At 37.1% G+C, this 19258-nt stretch overlaps 1 protein-coding gene and 1 non-coding gene across 2 annotated transcripts; both read left to right on the forward strand.

The window, feature by feature from the left end:
- The first annotated feature begins 1674 nt into the window (after window positions 1–1674).
- LOC110933508 (kinesin-like protein KIF20B) lies at window positions 1675–17932 on the forward strand. Its single transcript, XM_035989401.1, has 8 exons — window positions 1675–1728; window positions 2742–3171; window positions 3229–3456; window positions 4322–4549; window positions 5417–5583; window positions 15335–15477; window positions 15565–15915; window positions 17926–17932. The coding sequence occupies exons 1-8, from the start codon at window positions 1675–1677 to the stop codon at window positions 17930–17932; spliced, it is 1608 nt and encodes a 535-aa protein (XP_035845294.1).
- Window positions 10295–10401, forward strand: LOC118491786. The gene has a single exon (XR_004892231.1). It is a non-coding gene; the product is annotated as a small nucleolar RNA R71 (small nucleolar RNA).
- Window positions 17933–19258: the final 1326 nt, after the last annotated feature.

Below are 19258 nucleotides of genomic sequence, written 5' to 3' on the forward strand. Positions count from 1 at the left end.
TTTTCGGGCGGTCCTGTTTTTGTGCATGGGGTGTTGGTGCAAGTTTCCCTTGGTATCCTTCACCATCTTGAGTGTGTTTTATTCCTGAAAATTAAAACTAGACTAGAAAACATAAAAATTAATTTAAGCTAAACTAAGGATAGTTCCGCGGAATGCCTCCGTGGTGCGCCACGTTTATAAGGGTCCTTAGCTAGACCCGAAGCCAGTCATATGTTACCCAAGTGGGATGTGTTGCATCCCATGTTGCACCGTCGGAGAGCATCATCCAAACTTGAGTCTATGATCTTCATGTATTTGACCGGATCGTCGTCTTCTACTCTCTTTCCAACTCCGAACTTCATTTCCTTGTTTCCGATCCTCAATGTTAGTGTTCCACCATTCATGTCTATTATAGCGTGGGCCGTAGCTAGGAAGAGTCTTCCTAAGATGAGTGGTACTTTGGTATCTTCCTCCATGTCTAGTATGACAAAGTCGACTGGGAAAACGAATTTGCCGACTTTGACTAATAGATTTTCAGCGATAGCTTGTGGATGTTTTACTGACCTATCGGCGAGTTGTATGCTCATTTTTGTAGGGCTTGTTTTTCCTAGGCCGAGTCGGTTGAACATCGATGCGAGCATGAGGTTTATGCTAGCCCCGAGGTTGGCTAGCGCATTACGAATGGGGGATTCCCTAATCAAACAAGGGATTGTGAAGCTTCCACGATCGATCTTCTTTTGTGGGAGTTTGTTGAGTAGCAAGGCGGAGCATTCTTTGCTTAAATTAACTAATTGCAATGATTCAATTTTCCTTTTATTAGTGAGGAAGTCCCTCATAAATTTTGAGTATTTAGGCATTTGGGTTAGGACTTCAATAAACGGAATATTAACATGCAATTCTTTTAGTAATTTTTCGAACTTTGTGAATTGCTCATCGGTATTCTGACGGATTAGCCGACCGGGGTATGGAATCGGAGGATTCTTGGTCGGCTCTTGATGTGGTGTAGGAACCGTCTCTTGTTGGGGTGTTGGCGAAGTTGTGGACTGGCTAGACCGGTTTGTTTCAGTTGAAGGCGATAGGGCCTCTTCGGTCGCCATGGTATGGTTTCTCAACGTGATGAGATGTACTTGTGCCTTCGGGTTGGTTTCGGTATTACTTGGTTGTTAGTGCAGTAATGTCTATTGCCTACGTCAATCAAGTTCGTAGCAGAGTCAGAAGTAAAGTAGACTTTATGATTTAACATTTAGAGAAAAAGGCAAGGTGGCATTATTGTAAATAAGGAAACCTTCCTTATGCCTTGGCCTATAAATAGGAGCTTTAGGTGATTCATTAAGAACTTTTGCTAGTTTGAAGAACTTTTGGCATTTTGGAGCTTTTAAGATCTAGTTCTAGAGAGAGAAAGTCTAGAGAGAGAAAGGTGATTCACGGTGATTGTACTCGTCATATCTTTCAATAGAATCACGTTAAATTGTACGTTCTTGTGTTCGGTCACGTTCGTGTACGGATTCCGCACGTCGCACGGTCGGTTCGCAATCGTTTCGGAGTCGAAAACCGGTCCTAACAAGTGGTATCAAAGCAGGAGCTCGGTTGCGAAGATCAAACGCACATATTCATTCAAGATTTGATCAGATTCAGAGCCAAAAACATCCAAATTTGTCAAATTTTTCATAATTTTCTTGTTCTTCACGTCTTTTAATGAATATTGCAAAATTGACGGGGTCTTTACGATCCAAATTAGCTGATTTTTTGGTATGTTGTGCGAAATTAGCTGATCTATAACCATACAAATTTTCAGGTCAAAATTCCAAGCCGTTTGGAAGAAATCTAAGATTTACTGGCTGATTTCGCTGAAGTGTTCGACAAGTTTTGTCCCAGTCGATCGAACAACATATCTTTTGTCGTGCCAACCGAACGACCAGCCCATCCGTTCGACCAGCTTGCCAACCGTTCGACCAGCCCATCCGTTCGACCAGCTTGCCATCCGTTCGACCTGAGTCCCACCCGATCGACCCACGTGGTCAAACCCTTTTAATCAATTTTGTTAGTCAACAAGTGTCAGCCCCATTAATAACTACAACAGATGTCACGCAATTCATTTAATTTGATAAGATTCTAATTAGCGGCCCAATGAAATTAAGTTTGGTATTAAAGTTGTCGGCCAATAGCTTTTGATAATATCAGTCTGCATGTGAACAAGAGGTTCGGACCAATCACATTTTGTTGTCAATAAAGTCTAGTGCAGCCCACGTGAATCTGTTGTAATCAATATCTCGGCCGAATTAATAATCTTTATCCGATTTTCACATGATATAAAGCTTTTACATTGCATGTGCTGATTAAGTATGAAGTGTGCATGTGATATGTTTGTTTGAATGTGATAGAATATTTTGAATATCAAAGTTCATCGTCGAAGACTATCCGATTGGACAACATTTTTGTCGTGTAGTGCATTCAATCGAACAGTGGGTCGAACGAGTTGCCATCTTATTCACTAATTGTTGTGCTACTCGATCGGACAGCGTTGATTAATTCCTTGCATATTGTTCCAAGTGTCACAAAGTCACTCAATCCTAATCATTTCATTTTGTCTGTTTGCAGGTGATTTACAAGGTGCAAATACCAAGAAGTTGAAATTTTGTGGACTTTGAGCTAAAATTTTTTTTTGAACCAAGTCATTTAACAAAGAAATTGTGTTTAAAATGTTTGACGAAAAGGAAAATGATAAACTTGGAAGAATAAATGATTGGTTTGATATGTATTAGGATTACAGGAAAGAAGATGAGAAAAAGAATGCTTGGGTTAAAAGATTTGAATATTTTTTGTGTAAGAAATATGAAACATTGAATGAGTTTGAAAAACGGTATGATGAATTACTTGACAACTTAAAAAGGTACGGGATAAGGATGTCAAATGCTGAAAAGATATCAAAATTTGCAGATGCGTTACCTTCAGAGTGGGATAAATTTTTGATTGAACTAAATAAGGATTCTAGATTCTCAAATTTTTATCCAAGTGAATTCATCAAAGAGCTTAAAACACACAATTATGAAAATAATAAGAAAAAGAAAGATTTGATAAAAGAAATACAAAAGAACCTAGATAAAATAAGTTTGGATGTGGTTCTTGAAATAAGCAGAAGAATCAAAATATGTTTTGAAGCAAAATATGTTATGAAATATGATTTTAAGAGGGGTTGTTATATAGATGAAAATCTGAATCCTCTTGATTTTATTAAATTTTTTTCTGCAGGTACATTCAAGACAGATTCAACTTCAAAGAATGAAGAATCTGAGAAAAAACATGTTGACAATGCTCACCAAGAAAAATCTAAACAAGATGAGTCAACTGAGTTGTCACAGAACGGTGAAGTCAAAGAATTAAGTGCATCAACAAATGAAACTTCAAGTTCTGAATCTGTGTGCTCAGATTGTGAAAAATCAACATTTGAAAATGTCAAACTGTTGAGAGATGTGGAGAGTTTAACATTAGAAAACAAAATTTTTATAAAATCAGAAAATGATTTGAAAAATCAAATAAAAACTTTAGAAAATGAATAATCAATTTTAAATAAAAATGATTTTGAAAAAAAAATATAATAAACTCACATCTTGAAAAAATCACAAAACTTGAACGAGATGCTGAGATCGCTAAAAATAAAATTGAAGATTTGGAAAGTAAATTGAAAGGTTTTGTTGCTTCGTCCTTAATGCATGATAATATAGTTCCAAAACCAATCAATAAAAATGAAGAAACTGCGGAGGATGAACATGAATTTTGTAACCGTGGTATTGGGTATCAACCGTCAGGAAAGGGCAAAACAAAGACGGTTGTACCAGATAACACGAAAAACAAAGCTCCCTCAGTGAAAACTCCAATAAGTGACGATGTCACAAATTATGATGAAGTCATAATTAAAGATTGTGATGATGAATCTGATGATGAAAATGATAAAAAGAATATATTTTTGAAACTAAAAGAAAAATTTAAAGAAACTGTTCCACAATTTGCTGAAAAGGGGGAATGTTCAACTTCTAAGCAAAATGGGGAACAAAATGTTAAAAATTCAAAAAATGTTCAAAAGAAAAATATCATCAGTTCAATCATCAAATCACTATAAAATCAAAAATTCACAAAAATCTGGAAATCAAAACTCACAAAAAGTTGATAACAAGTGGTGCAGGTTTGACCACGGTGCTCAAAAGTCAAATCAAGCTTACAAGAGAAGATGGAATGAAGATCCTTCAATTTGAAGCAAAATATGTTATGAAGTATGATTTTAAGAGGGGTTGTTATATAGATGAAAATCTGAATCATCTTGATTTTATTAAAAAGTTTTCTGCAGGTACATTCAAGACAGATTCAACTTCAAAAAATGAAGAATCTGAGAAAAAACTTGTTGACAATGTTCACCAAGAAAAATCTAACCAAGATGACTCAACTGAGTTGTCACAGAACGGTGAAGTCAAAGAATTAAGTGCATCAACAAATGAAACTTCAACTTCTGAATCTGTGTGCTCAGATTGTGAAAAATCAGCATTTGAAAATGTCAAACTGTTGAGAGATGTGGAGAGTTTAACATTAGAAAACAAAAATTTTATAAAATCAGAAAATGATTTGAAAAATCAAATAAAAACTTTAGAAAATGAATAATCAATTTTAAATAAAAATGATTTTGAAAAAAAAAATTATAATAAACTCACATCTTGAAAAAATCACAAAACTTGAACAAGATGCTGAGATCGCTAAAAATAAAATTGAAGATTTGGAAAATAATTTGAAAGGTTTTGTTGCTTCGTCCTTAATGCGTGATAATATAGTTCCAAAACCAATCAATAAAAATGAAGAAACTGCGGAGGATGAACATGAATTTTGTAACCGTGGTATTGGGTATCAACCGTCAGGAAAGGGCAAAACAAAGACGGTTGTACCAGATAACACGAAAAACAAAACTCCCTCAGTGAAAACTCCAATAAGTGACGATGTCACAAATTATGATGAAGTCATAATTAAAAATTGTGATGATGAATCTGATGATGAAAATGATAAAAAGAATATATTTTTGAAACTAAAAGAAAAATTTTAAGAAACTGTTCCACAATTTGCTGAAAAAGGGGAATGTTCAACTTCTAAGCAAAATGGGGAACAAAATGTTAAAAATTCAAAAAATGTTCAAAAGAAAAATATCATCAGTTCAATCATCAAATCACTATAAAATCAAAAATTAACAAAAATTTGAAAATCAAAACTCACAAAAAGTTGATAACAAGTGGTGCAGGTTTGACCACGGTGCTCAAAAGTCAAATCAAGCTTTCAAGAGAAGATGGAATGAAGATCCTTCAATTTGAAGCAAAATATGTTATGAAGTATGATTTTAAGAGGGGTTGTTATATAGATGAAAATCTGAATCATCTTGATTTTATTAAAATTTTTTCTGCAGGTACATTCAAGACAGATTCAACTTCAAAGAATGAAGAATCTGAGAAAAAACATGTTGACAATGCTCACCAAGAAAAATCTAAACAAGATGACTCAACTGAGTTGTCACAGAACGGTGAAGTCAAAGAATTAAGTGCATCAACAAATGAAACTTCAAGTTCTGAATCTGTGTGCTCAGATTGTGAAAAATCAACATTTGAAAATGTCAAACTGTTGAGAGATGTGGAGAGTTTAACATTAGAAAACAAAAATTTTATAAAATCAGAAAAATTTGAAAAATCAAATAAAAACTTTAGAAAATGAATAATCAATTTTAAATAAAAATGATTTTGAAAAAAAATTATAATAAACTCACATCTTGAAAAAATCACAAAACTTGAACAAGATGCTGAGATCGCTAAAAATAAAATTGAAGATTTGGAAAATAATTTGAAAGGTTTTGTTGCTTCGTCCTTAATGCGTGATAATATAGTTCCAAAACCAATCAATAAAAATGAAGAAACTGCGGAGGATGAACATGAATTTTGTAACCGTGGTATTGGGTATCAACCGTCAGGAAAGGGCAAAACAAAGACGGTTGTACCAGATAACACGAAAAACAAAACTCCCTCAGTGAAAACTCCAATAAGTGACGATGTCACAAATTATGATGAAGTCATTATTAAAGATTGTGATGATGAATCTGATAATGAAAATGATAAAAATAATATATTTTTGAAACTAAAAGAAAAATTTAAAGAAACTATTCCACAATTTGCTGAAAAAGGGGAATGTTCAACTTCTAAGCAAAATGGGGAACGAAATGTTAAAAATTCAGAAAATGTTCAAAAGAAAATATCATCAGTTCAATCATCAAATCACTATAAAATCAAAAATTCACAAAAATTTGAAAATCAAAACTCACAAAAAGTTGATAACAAGTGGTGCAGGTTTGACCACGGTGCTCAAAAGTCAAATCAAGCTTACAAGAGAAGATGGAATGAAGATCCTTCAAAGACAAATCATTATGATGATAGAAAAAGGAGAACTCATGATTACCACAAGGCAAATCAATGTTATGATCTAAGTGTGTGGTTTGAAAGTGGAGAATGGTACGATAACGGGGTGTGTTACAAATGTGGTTTTGAAGGACACATTGCTGTTAACTGCCAAAGTTAGAGATTTGAGACGAGAAGATGCTATGAATGTCAATTCAGAGGTCAAATTGCCAGAGATTGCCCAATGAGATCAAAGAGAAGATCGAGGGCTGAATCTCATAAAATGGCTAAAAACTAGGAAAATTGAAGAAAAGCCCAAAGAACAGAAAGTGAAATTATCACAAGGGCAGAAAGACAGACTGAAAAAAAAGAAAGAAAGCGAGAGAGTATCTTGAAAAGATTTTGTCATCGGATACAACCGATGAGCCAGATAACAATTCTGATGAATCGTTTTGCTTTCCAAAGAATGATCAGTCAAGTAAAACGAATTCATCAGATACAAATCTGAGGACAAAGAGAGAATAAAGAAGAAAAAATTGATTAATCAAATAGTTAAAAAATCAAAGAAAGTTAAATTTTCAGATAAAATTTTTATAAAAGTGTTTGAATATAAAAGAAATTGTGAAAGGTCGTTCATGTCATATGTTGATGAATTTGGTAAACCTAAATCCAGTATGGATTGGGTTCTAATTCAAAACTAATCAAATTCATTTACATGTGCAGGTGTTCAGGGGTCAATTCAAGTTCAGCATGAATAACGGAACAGCCTGGCACATGAGGAGAAAATCCTGTGTCTGTGGTTAAAACAGGAAGTGATTGTTTTAAATTGTTACAATTTGAAATTTTAAAAGGAATACGCCGAAACCCTCACGGCTGAACAAACATGATTACTTTCACAAGATTGAAAAACGGTTTTCAAACTGTCGAAAATCAAAGGGTTGTAAATCATGGGGGTACATTATATTTTTTTGCAAAACAGAGCATGAAATGCAGAAAATGGATGGCGAGACAAAGCTATCTACATCAGGTTGTCAAATTTTCTTTAAATGGTTTTGAATTTTAGGGGGAGTAAGAAATTTTCAAAAAATCTAAAAACATTAGAAAATTTGAAAAAGCCAAAAACATGATAAAATTCAAAATGAGTTTTTGTGTAAAAAGAGGAAATGATAGTACATCAGTTAGACAATCACAGTACGCTAAAGAAATGTAATGTTTTAATGTGATAAACGGTCTCACTGATGATATGCCAGTAGGTTTTTACACGTTTAGTAGATTGTTTTGGAGATATAAACCTAAATATCAATACTTGCTTATCTCGTGGGGAACATCTCTCGGATATATGGGTAACCCCCGAAATCTTGTTTGAAGGGCTTCCTATTTCTGACATACTAGGTCTTTGTACGTGATGATATCTGGGGTATTCTACCAGGACTTCTGATTTTGCGGGAGCAATAGCCTAGTCCTCGTATAATACTCTGCACTGCTTTAATCATAAAGCCCACCCTCAGCATAAAAATAAGGAAACGTGTTGTTGAAGAAAAGATCCCCAAACAGGACACACCTAAAGTCGAGCCATCATCTCTTTGTCTGAACGGAAGTTCTAAGCTGAGCTCTCATGGCCTTGCATTACCTGTTTACAGATATTATTTGTGTACATTCACCTGTAAGACTGAATATAGGAGTCTGGATACGGGAGTATATTCTGAGGTGGGACATGCGAATAAGTTTAAGTTCTTAATACACTAATCCGTATCTCGAATCAATTGAACTTTGTGTGAAAATTTATGTGGATCAGTATACTGACAATCTAAGTGAATCGTTTAGAATTTGAAGTGTTTAAAAGCTCAACGGTCCTAGTGATTCGTCATAAACTGATATGATCCTCTGACACGAACTCAAACAAAAATATTGTGTGTAAATATTTCTTTACTGCTTTATGTTTCTGGAAAAATTCCAAAAAGATTTTGATTCCGCTTTATTTTCGACAACCGATATCTGAAATGCTGAGTTTCAAAATCTAAGTATGCTGATCGTGTTTCTGAGAATAAACGAGTTCATTAAGTTGAAACTTGAAGTGTTTTTACACAAAAATCAAAAACAGGTTGTGATATCTCCAAGGTCATTAGTTTGGACTTGGATGATTTACTGTGAGGGATTTGGATTCTTAAAGTGTTAAAATCAGTTGTAAAGAGCTAGGTTTCATTGTTGGATTCTTAATATCGTCAAATCTTTATAGTATTTTGATAAGGGGAGAGAATCAAGTAATCCTAGATATATTCACATTTTTATATTTAGAGCCAGGATCTTGATTTAAAAAGTTTTAAAAAGAGTCAGGTTACGATTCCTGGACAATTGAAAATGCTTTCACTGTAAAAATATTTTAGCATATGCTGAGAGAGCCAGGATTTTCAATCCTGAATGCTCAAAACGTTTGTACTCATAAATGTTTGAGATATGCAGATGTTGTTCCAGACTACGATCCCAATAGCCGAGTCTAAGGGGGAGTCTGAAGACGAGCTCGACGCAAGGGGGAGCTTGTATCCGGAAAGCCAGGTGTCGATCCCAAAAGCACGAAAGCTTAATAAAAGGGGGAGCCTGAAGATAGAGTCTAACGAAAGGGAGAGTTGAAGTCGAAGACAGATCCACGGGGAGTCTGTTTAAGAAAGAGGGAGTCTGTGGTTGTTAATGATATCAAACCTGCAAGAAGACTCAGAGATAGAGAAAAGACAAGACGCTACGAGATTGACTGCGTCAATATCCAAGGGGGAGTCTGTTAGTGCAGTAATGTCTATCGCCTACGTCAATCAAGTTCGTAGCAAAGTCAGAAGTAAACTAGACTTTACGATGTAACATTTAGAGAAAAAGGCAGGGTGGCATTATTGTAAATAAGGAAACCTTCCTTATGCCTTGGCCTATAAATAGGAGCTTTAGGTTTTTCATTAAGAACTTTTGCTAGTTTGAAGAACTTTTAGCATTTAGGAGCTTTGAAGATCAGTTCTAGAGAGAGAAAGTCTAGAGAGAGAAAGGTGATTCACGGTGATTGTACTTGTCATACCTTTCAATAGAATCACGTTAAATTGTACGTTCTTGTGTTCGGTCATGTTCGTGTACGGATTCCGCATGTCGCACGGCCGGTTCGCAATCGTTTCGGAGTCGAAAACCGGTCCTAACATTGGTAACGCGCCTTGTGGTCTCTCGGAGAAATTTTGAGCTATTTGATTTAATTGTTTTCAATGTTTTGAATACTAGCTTGTTGTTCTAAAATTCGATTCCAATTGTTGAAATCAATCCGAGTTTTTCTTTTCGGTGTCGGAGATGAGGCGAGATACGGTATCTTCAACCCTCTCTCGTCCCCCTTGTTGTTGAGAGAAATTTTGTGACTCGTTTCTTGGTTGCTAAAAGTTTGTTCTTTGATTTAGATTTTGTTGCTTACTACCATTGCTGGGTTCTCTCCAACCAAGGTTAGGGTGGTTACGCCATCCTTGGTTGTAGGTACATGTTGGAGGACCCGACGGCCTAGGTCTATTATCAATGTAGTTTACCGTTTCTGTTTGATCATCTAATTCTTTCATACAACTCCAATTTTCATGTGGCCCACCACACCCTTCACAAGCGATAACCGAGACCGTTTTTGCCATTTCTAACTTTTTGATTTTAGAAGAAAGGGCCTCGATTTGGGCTTGTAAAGAAGTGCTTTCGTCAACCTTATGGGCGCCCGGGGCAATAGATTTATTACCTCAGGGAGTGTGCCACTGAAAATTGGTTTGAGCAATTTCCTCAATTTTATTATAAATTTCATTTGGGCGCGATTACCTAAGAGTCCCCCGGAGCTAGAGTCAAGTGTTTGTCTTGTGTGTAGCAACAATCCATTGTAGAAAGTGGATACTTGTTGCCAAACCGCAAGACCGTGATGAGGACACTTCCTTAGTAACTCCTTGAACCTTTCCCAAGTTTCATATAAGGATTCCCCTTCTTCTTGTGAGTATGTATTAATTTCAGTCATTAATTTAGCCGTTTTAGCAGGAGGGAAATACTTATATAGAAACTTTTGGGCTAGTTCATCCCAGGTGTTTACCGAGCCAACTGGGAGGGCATTGAGCCAAGCCTTAGCTCGGTCTTTTAAAGAAAATGGAAACATTCGAAGGCGGATGGCGTCATTTGATGCTCCATTCATCCGGAAAGTATCACATATTTCCAAAAAGTTTGTAATATGCAAATGGGGATCTTCATCCGCAAGCCCGTGAAAGGTTGCGGAATTTTGGAGCATTTGAATCAAATGCGGCCGAAGTTCGAAGTTGTTGGCATCGACATTCGGTGCATTGATAGCGGCGCCAAGATTACCTACGGTGGGTCGTAGGTAATCCATAAGGGTACATTGGTCCGCCATCGGAAGTAGATCCCCCGAAACCTTCTCTTGGTTTTTAGCTTTACGCCTTTTTTCTTAAAAAGCGTTCGGGTTCGTCTAGAGGCTCTTTTATGTCTCTGCTGGAACTGGAGCTCATACACTACGTAGAGAGTTCAGGTGTGGCGCCTGGGTTCCAAGTCCTGCAATGAAAAACAAAAAAAAAAGTTGGTCAGAAGGTTCACCACGGCCCCGTGCTCAATGAACACGAGCCATGGTCGGAGATACAGTGATTGTTTTCCGGATCCCTGTTACTGGGGAGTTCGACACGGCCCCGTGTTGCACCGACACGGCCCCGTGCTCAGCTCTCTGTAACTCAGAAAATAAAAATTGCCAGTAACAATGCTAGACACGGCCCGTGTCTGACCAGGCACGGCCCGTGCTGAGCCCTGCAGAAGCTGAAAAACTAAGAAAAATCCTAAAAAAATAGAAAAATAAGAAAAACTGATTAGGCCGTTGATTTTAAGCTTTCTTAAAATCCTTGTGTCCCCGGCAACGGCGCCAAAAACTTGATGTGCATGTGATGTGATATAATTTTATGTATATTTTTAGCCCTTTTTTAACCACTTTAGTCAAGTTTTAAATTTATAAAACACGATATTTACTAACACCAAACACATATATGGGCAAGTGCACCCATCGTGAGCGTAGTATAGTGTTGGTAAGATACCGAGGTCGTCCAAGGACACAAGAGCTTTTAATACCGGTTTATCCTCAACGTCTAATCTAATCAAAAATTTAGAAAAAGGTTTCAAACTAGAAAATGAAAACTAAAATGCTGAAAATAAAAATAAAATAAAAACAGATAGACAAGATGAATCACTTGGATCCGACTCGCCTTTAGTGTAACCTTTGATTATTTCCGCACTTTTGCACTTTTTAAGAGATTATCTGAGTTATTGTAGTAGGCCCCTCTTTTGAAGGTGACGTTACCCTCAACCCAGTAGTTTGAGTCAACAAGAATACAATCTTAAAGGGTTGGATTATTGAAAGATAATTAATTAAGTTATTAATGCATATTGTGGTAGGCCCCTCTTTTGAAGGTGACGTTACCCTCGGCTAAGTAGTCTGAGTCAGCAAGGATACAGTCCTAAGTAGCCGGGTTAAAGTTTTAATACTAGTTTACATAGAGCGGATCAAAGAGTTTGGACCCCCGTCATCCAATACCTTTGGGTATTGAAGGAGGTCCTACTAAATTTGACCCAGGTCCTTGAAGGATCTATACACTGAACAATGGCATGACTCTTACCAAACCATTCCCTTAACCCCCGACCAGGTAGCCAACATATCTCCATATAGACCGTGGAGATATGAATGGTGAAAATCTTTTATTTTATATAGACAATAAAATAATGCCAAGACACCACAGACAAATTATAAGGAAGAATCACCTTCAATATATAAAACTAGTTATTAAAGTCATTAATACATAACCAAATAAAAAGTGCGAAAAGATTAAAAATAAAAAGTATTACACTAAATGCTTGTCTTCACCAAGTGATGTAAGAGACTTAGGCAAATATGGCCCTTCATTGTCAAGAACTCTTACGATCAATCTTGGATCCCGAGACTACTCACACACTCTATGATGGATGATGGATGATGGTGGTGGATAATGGTGTTGTGGTGGTGGTGGTGGAGTGTGGGTGAAGTGTGAGAGAGGTGGTGTGCCAAGGGATCATTTGCAAGTGAGCCAAGCACCCCTATTTATAGCCTGAACAGAAGCTCGGGCACGGCCCCATGTCCATTGGGCACGGCCCCGTGTCCATCCCTCTTCTCTTTCTTCATTAGTTGCAGTTTGTCTGCATTAGTTGACCACGCCCCCGTGTCCGCTGGGCACGAACCCGTGTGCAGAAGCATATCTGTACTATCAGGATTTCCTCAGATTCTACGAATCTTAGAGTTGAACACGACCCCATGTCCTTAGGGCACGCCCCCGTGGTGGGTGATAGAAGCTTTGACAATTTTGTCTTTTATGCTGACACTTGGGCACGCCCCCATGCTCATTGAGCACGGAGCGTGTTTATTCTTCTGTTCTCTTGTTTTTGCTTGGGAAGATGCTGTCGAGGGGTCGGGCATGCCACGTTTATTCCTTTTCTTGTATTTATGTTAGATTTAGCTGTCTTTTTGCTTCTTTTGTTAATTTGAGCTCATTTAATCCTGAAAATACAAAAGGAAGACAAAAGCACACTTTTCCAATATTAGTACTAAAAAGGGTTAGTTTTATGCCACAATTGATGTAATTTATATGTTGCATTTTGTACACATCAGTGTTCTATTATCTTTTCGGCTATGGGTGAGATAGTTGGTGGTTCGTCAAATTGAGTTGACTAAGGATCCTCAAAGCTTGAATTCGGGAGTTCGATCCTTGGTTCCTCATAATACTCATATGAGGTAGATGGTTCATACCATTATTCCTCATTGTAAGTATATGATGGGTAAGGGTCATAACTTTGTTCTTCATAATACTCATATGAGGTGGGTTGTTCACGCCATGGTTCCTCATAGTAAGCATATGAAGGTGGATACTCATATCTTGGTTCCTCAAAGTATGAGTATGAAGGCTCATACCTTGGTTCATCAAAATATGAGTATGAGGGAGAAGGTTCGTACCTTGGGTCTTCATAGGATGAATATGAAGTGGACGGCTCGTACCTGGGCTCCTCATAGTAGTTGTATGAAGCGGATGGTTCAAAGAGGTCACAATATTGTACCGATTGAGGATTACCACAAATAGTGCAATAGTCTTCCCTATAATCATCCTTCTCATAGTGGTAGTTATAATCTCCTGAGTATTGATACATAAGAATCACTCAGCAGACCACAACAGAGTCTCGGGACCAGAAAACAAAAATAAAACGGAAACAGAAGCTGGACACGGCCCCGTGTTCAGTGAGCACGGCCCGTGTTCAGGTTCTGTATCTGGGTGTTTTAATAAAAGTGCTGGTTTTGTGCAGCACGGGGGCGTGTTCAGCGAACACGACCCCGTGTTCAGACTCTGTATCTGGGAGTTTATTAAAAATTATGCAGCACGGGGGCGTGTTCAGAGAGCACGACCCTGTGTTCAGTGAGCACGAACCCAGAATGAGGCTAGTCCCAGCAATCCTCCTCCAAATCCTAACCCATATCCATACACGAGGTCAAATCCAACGTATTTTCCCCTCTTCTCTTCCCAACCAGTTGCAACCGGTGCTCCCTTGGGGCACGAGCTAACTTTGGACCAGCTCCTACAATCTCCAGTAGCAAGCCTTCTGTTGGGATTGAACTGTTGGTGCATTACGTCTATTGACTTCGTCTTGTATCATGTTATAGGATAGGATAGGTTAGAATAACCAGTGCACGAGGTTCGAGAAACGAGAAGTGGTTGAATAGCATGTTGGACCGCTTATATGGACATTGTCCATAAAAGCGACCCACACAACATCCTGGACCGCTTTTGTGACATGTACGTATAAGGGGTTCCAGATTTCTATAAATAGGTGACTGGTTGATTCATTTGTAACGACTCGGAACTTGTAACGAAGTGCTGCCAAATTGCTTCCAGGTTGTAAACATTATCAGATTCAATAAAGTGAAGCATTATATTTAGTTTGAGCGTCTAATTCACTGATTCCGCCTTTGAATTGGAAAACGCCTCTTCTGATCGACTCATTCAGGGTCAACGACGATCCAACAAGTGGTATCAGAGCTCAGGAAGAAGAGTTCAGCTCAAATTTGATCCATTTCTGTCTTCTACACCTTCTTTTTCGATTTAGACGAGTTTCCACGGTTAAAATTGGACGAATTTTTCACAGGACGTGTATTATTGGACAATAACAAACCCTTGAAACTTTCAGACTAAAACTCGAACTAAAATTGGACAAAACAGCCTTCGAATGTAGGATCGCATTTTCGGACATAGTTTGGACCGCTTTTAGGTACATTTGAAGGTTGAACCGCTCGAACAATCAGTTTGGACCACTCCAAAAACGTGTTGGAACCGCTAATTTGAACAAGTTAGAACCGCTTATTTGTACATCTTTTAGTCTGGTCCGCTTTTATGAACCGCTCGATCGATTATCGTCTGGATCGCTCATTCGTACTGTATTGAGTTTGGACCGTTCGAACAAACAATACTTGAACCGCTCGAGTGTACATCTCTGGATCGCTCGAACGATCATAGCTTGGGCCGCTTTTTCAAACATTTCAGGACCGCTCCAAACACAACTTGGACCGCTCGAACGATCATATCCTGAACCGCTCGAACAGACATTGTGACTCGCTCATGTGACAAATTCTGGATCGCTCATTTGTCAAATGTTCTGGATCGCTTATTAGTCAAAAAGTTCAGTTCGCTTTTGTGACCATTCCTGGTCCGCTCATCTGACTTGGGCCGCTTATTTGTCCAATCGGTTTCGCTTATTTGTCAAAGTCTTGGTTCGCTTATCTGAACAGTCTGATTTCGCTCAAGTATCAAGATTTTTACACAACGTCGAGTGTTAGTGTATTTCAATTTACTTGATACTGTTTGAACTGATTAAATTTGCTTGTTTGCTTCCAGTCATTGATTTTCAGGTATTCAAAGATGTCGAATGATAGAGAAGAGTATGATGCCTGGTGGAGAAGAGACTATGCAAGATGGGAGATTAGAAAGTTGTATGAACCATTTCATGAGGCACAGAGAGCCAAGAGATGGAATGAAGAGTTGGAGTGTTATTTGGATCCACGGGGGAATCCAGTGGTAGATCCGTCAAAAGTTGATTTTGATGCTGTAACCAATGTGTTTCCAAGTGAGCGTGTTTTCAACACAAAAAGGCTTTCTGATAACAGCTATCTGCCAGATTTGATGAACAAGTTGAAGGAGGTCTTTGAAGCAAGTTTACCGAAGGTAGTAGAGATGAGGAAGAGAAAAGAAGAAGAATTGAAGAAGATGATTGAAGAAGTGAAGGCCGATGCAAAGATTGCTGCTGAAAAGGAACAGAAATCTGAAGAGAAAGAAAAGGGTGAAGAGAAAGAAGGAGAAGAGGAGAAGGCAGTGGTAGATCAGAAAGTTAAGAAAGAAGATTCGGTGCTGAAAGAGACTGAGATAAGAAAATCTTCTGACTCATTGAATGTTGATTTAGTTGTAGAAAAGGAAAACAAGTGCAGGAATTGCATTGAAAAGTGCAAAGCCTGTACTGAAAAAGAAGAAATAATCAAAACAAAAGATAATGAAATGAACAAACTTGAAAATGCGTTAAAATTGAAATGTAAAGAAAGGATTGACACTGAGCAAAGTCTAAAATTAAAAGTTGAAAAATTAACACAAAAGTGTCATGATTTTGAAAAAGAAAATACAGTTTTGAAAGAAAAATGTGATACAAAATGTGTTGATTGTATTGAGAAAGAATCTAAGTTTCTAGAGTTACAAAAACAGTATGATTCTTTAAAATGGTCAAGTCAGAGAGTACAAGAAGCTTATGATACTTTGAAGAGCCAAGTCAAAAGTTTTGATCAAAGATTGTCTGAAACTTTAACAACTAAAGAAATATATGAAAGACAATTTAAAGAAAAGCAAATTGAATTAAACAAACGTGTTGATGAAATTGCGAATCTTAAACAAGTCTTGGCTGAAAAAGAAAAGATTGTTACAAAACTTCAAAGTTATCATGACTCTTCGTACATTCTCGAACGTATTTTCAATATCACACCTGATAACAAAGATACTAATGTTTGTAAAAAGGGTATTGGTTCAGAATATCATCAGGTACCACCACCATTGAGAGACAATTATACTTTTTATGATGAGGAAAAGGTGGCAAAGGGTTTGAACATAGCTGACCAATTACCTGACAGTATCGATGTTACTTACACCAAATCTGATGATGCTGATGATTCAGAGGTGGTGAGTAAGGTGGTTGATAGTGTTTTGAAAGATGAGTCTACAAAAGGTAAGTCTGAATTACAAGATGAAGATGAAGGAAATCTTTATGATGGATATCTGAAAGATACAAAATCTGAGAAAAATTTGAATGATGATTCAAAAGGATTGGTCTATACCATGATTGGATCGGACAAACTATTCTTGGATGTGGTTTTCCCGATTCAGAATGTGATTTCAGAGAAAATTGACAAAGTTTTCAAGATGGTTGAAATTGAGAAGTCTGAAATGTCGAAGTTTGCTGGTAAAGGTTTCAAAGGGTCTTATAACAAACCTGGTTTTAAGAAGAAAAACATGAAGTCTGGTTTGGGGTATAGGAAGAAACATAATCGAAACAGAACTGAAAGGTCAAATTTTCAGACAAAAATGAATTTTGTTCAAGGAAAAAGTTTCACTGAAGAAGAAAAACTCAAACTTGGAACACAATCTAATGCAGAGTTTGAGGTCATGAAAAAGAAACAACAACAGCCAAAAGATGTGTCAAAGAAAGTTTGTTTTAAATGTGATCAAATTGGACACGTTGCACGAAAATGTCAAATTCCAAAGTCTGTTGATGTTCAAAAACAGAAATCTGGTAATGAGAAATCAAGGTCAACCAGATTTGATTCGAGACAAACTTGGAGGTACACTACAAACAAGTTTGCATCAAATCAAATTTGGAAACCAAAATCGGACAGGTTCGATTCAAGACAGACCTGGAATTCTCACACATCCAGATCGACTACAACACAGATTTGGAGACCGATAGTTGTTGTGACAGAATCTCGAAAAATCTGGAAACCTAAAAATGTTGTTCAAAAGCAACAGGTTCAGAAAGAAACAAATTTTTATAAAAGAGGTGCTCCAGAAGGTCAAAAATGGTCGGTTAAGAAACGTGTCGATGAGATAAAAACTGAGAATGTTGAAAAAGAAATCTGAAAAACAAACACAAATTTGGAAACCAAAAGCTGAAACGAAAGGTTCAACTTCTGAGGTGAAAACGTCTGAGGTTTCAGATGTGGTTGCTTATGATGCAAACGTTCCACCGCTTAAGGCTGAAAATTTCAAAATTCAGGTTGCTAGAATCAAGGTTACACCTAAGGCTCCGGAGGCCTGGGTGGACACCATGTTTGATTAAGTGATTGGAATTGCCGGAGCTTCCTGGATCGCGAAGCATGAATCGGCATCTATCTTTATTGTTTGAAATGTTTATGACAGATTGTTTGTGTATTTGATATAGTTTGAATGTGCAGGTGCTAAATGCTGATGAAGATTGTGAGAGTGTTGCATGGAAAGAGATTGAAGATCCCTGGTTTTGGTCAGACAGGGAGTTTGTTTGTTGTTTTGTATGAATTTGTGTTGGTTTTGATGATTGTTGTTTGTTTGTGGTTGTTTGTTTGTTTGGATTGATGTTTGTGATGTTCGTTTACATTGAATACGTGGTGATGGACTATGCCGAAACCCTCACGGCGGAACAAACATGATTACTCAAAGGTTGAAGAATGGTTTTCTAACGGTCAAAATCAATGGGTTGTAAATCATGGGGGTACGTTATATTTTCTGCGAAACAGAGCATGAGAAGCAGAAAATGGATGGCGAGACAACGCTATCAGTATCGGTTTGTCAAATTTCTTTAATGGTTTTGCATTTTAGGGGGAGAAAATTGTTAGAAAATACAAAAACATTAGAAAATTTGAAAAATACAAAAACATGATAAAATCAAAAATTTGAGTGTTGTGTAAAAAGAGGAAATGATAGTACATCAGTAGACAGTTACAGTATGCTAAAGAAATGTAATGATTAAATAGCATTAAGCAGTCTCACTGATGATATGTCGATAGGTTTTTATACATTTAGTAAGCTTTTTCGGGATATAAACCTAAATTCAAAACTTGCTTATTTCGTGGGGAACACTACTTGGATATATAGGTAACCCCTGAAATCTCGTTTGAAAGGTCTCGTATTCTGATATACTAGGTGGTTATACTCTATGATGTCTGGGGTATTATTCCGGGACTTCTGCTGAACGGTGGTTCTGACCTAGTCCCTGGCTAATACTTTCACCAAAATGCTTGAAATATAGCATAAAGCCCTCAGCTGATTAGACGATAAAATTGATAATCAGTTGTTGTAGCTAAAAGATTCTCTAAAGGGAACACGCTGCTAAGTCGAAGCTGATATCTCTCTGCTGAACGGAAGTTCTGACCTGAGATCCCTCAGTTTTCGCATACCCTAATTTATGTACAGACATCATTGTAGTACTCTTACCTGTAAGACTGAATATTGGGATTCTGGATACGGGAGTATATTCAAGAGGTGGGACACATGAATGAGTTTAAGTCTTAAAACATCTAAATCGTATCCTGAATTAGTTGAAATTTGTATGAAAATTTAAGTGGATCAGTATATTGACAATCTAAGTGAATTGTTTAATTCTTAATGTGTAACGAAGCTCAACGGTACTTGTGACTTGTCAAAAACTGATATGATCCTCTGACGTATACTCAAACAAAAATATTGTTTGTAAATATGGTTTGTATATATTTCTTTACAGCTTTATATTTTTCAGAAAACACAAAAAGATTT

The sequence above is a fragment of the Helianthus annuus genome, chromosome 4, assembly GCF_002127325.2.
Source record: "Helianthus annuus cultivar XRQ/B chromosome 4, HanXRQr2.0-SUNRISE, whole genome shotgun sequence".
Lineage (NCBI taxonomy): Eukaryota > Viridiplantae > Streptophyta > Magnoliopsida > Asterales > Asteraceae > Helianthus > Helianthus annuus.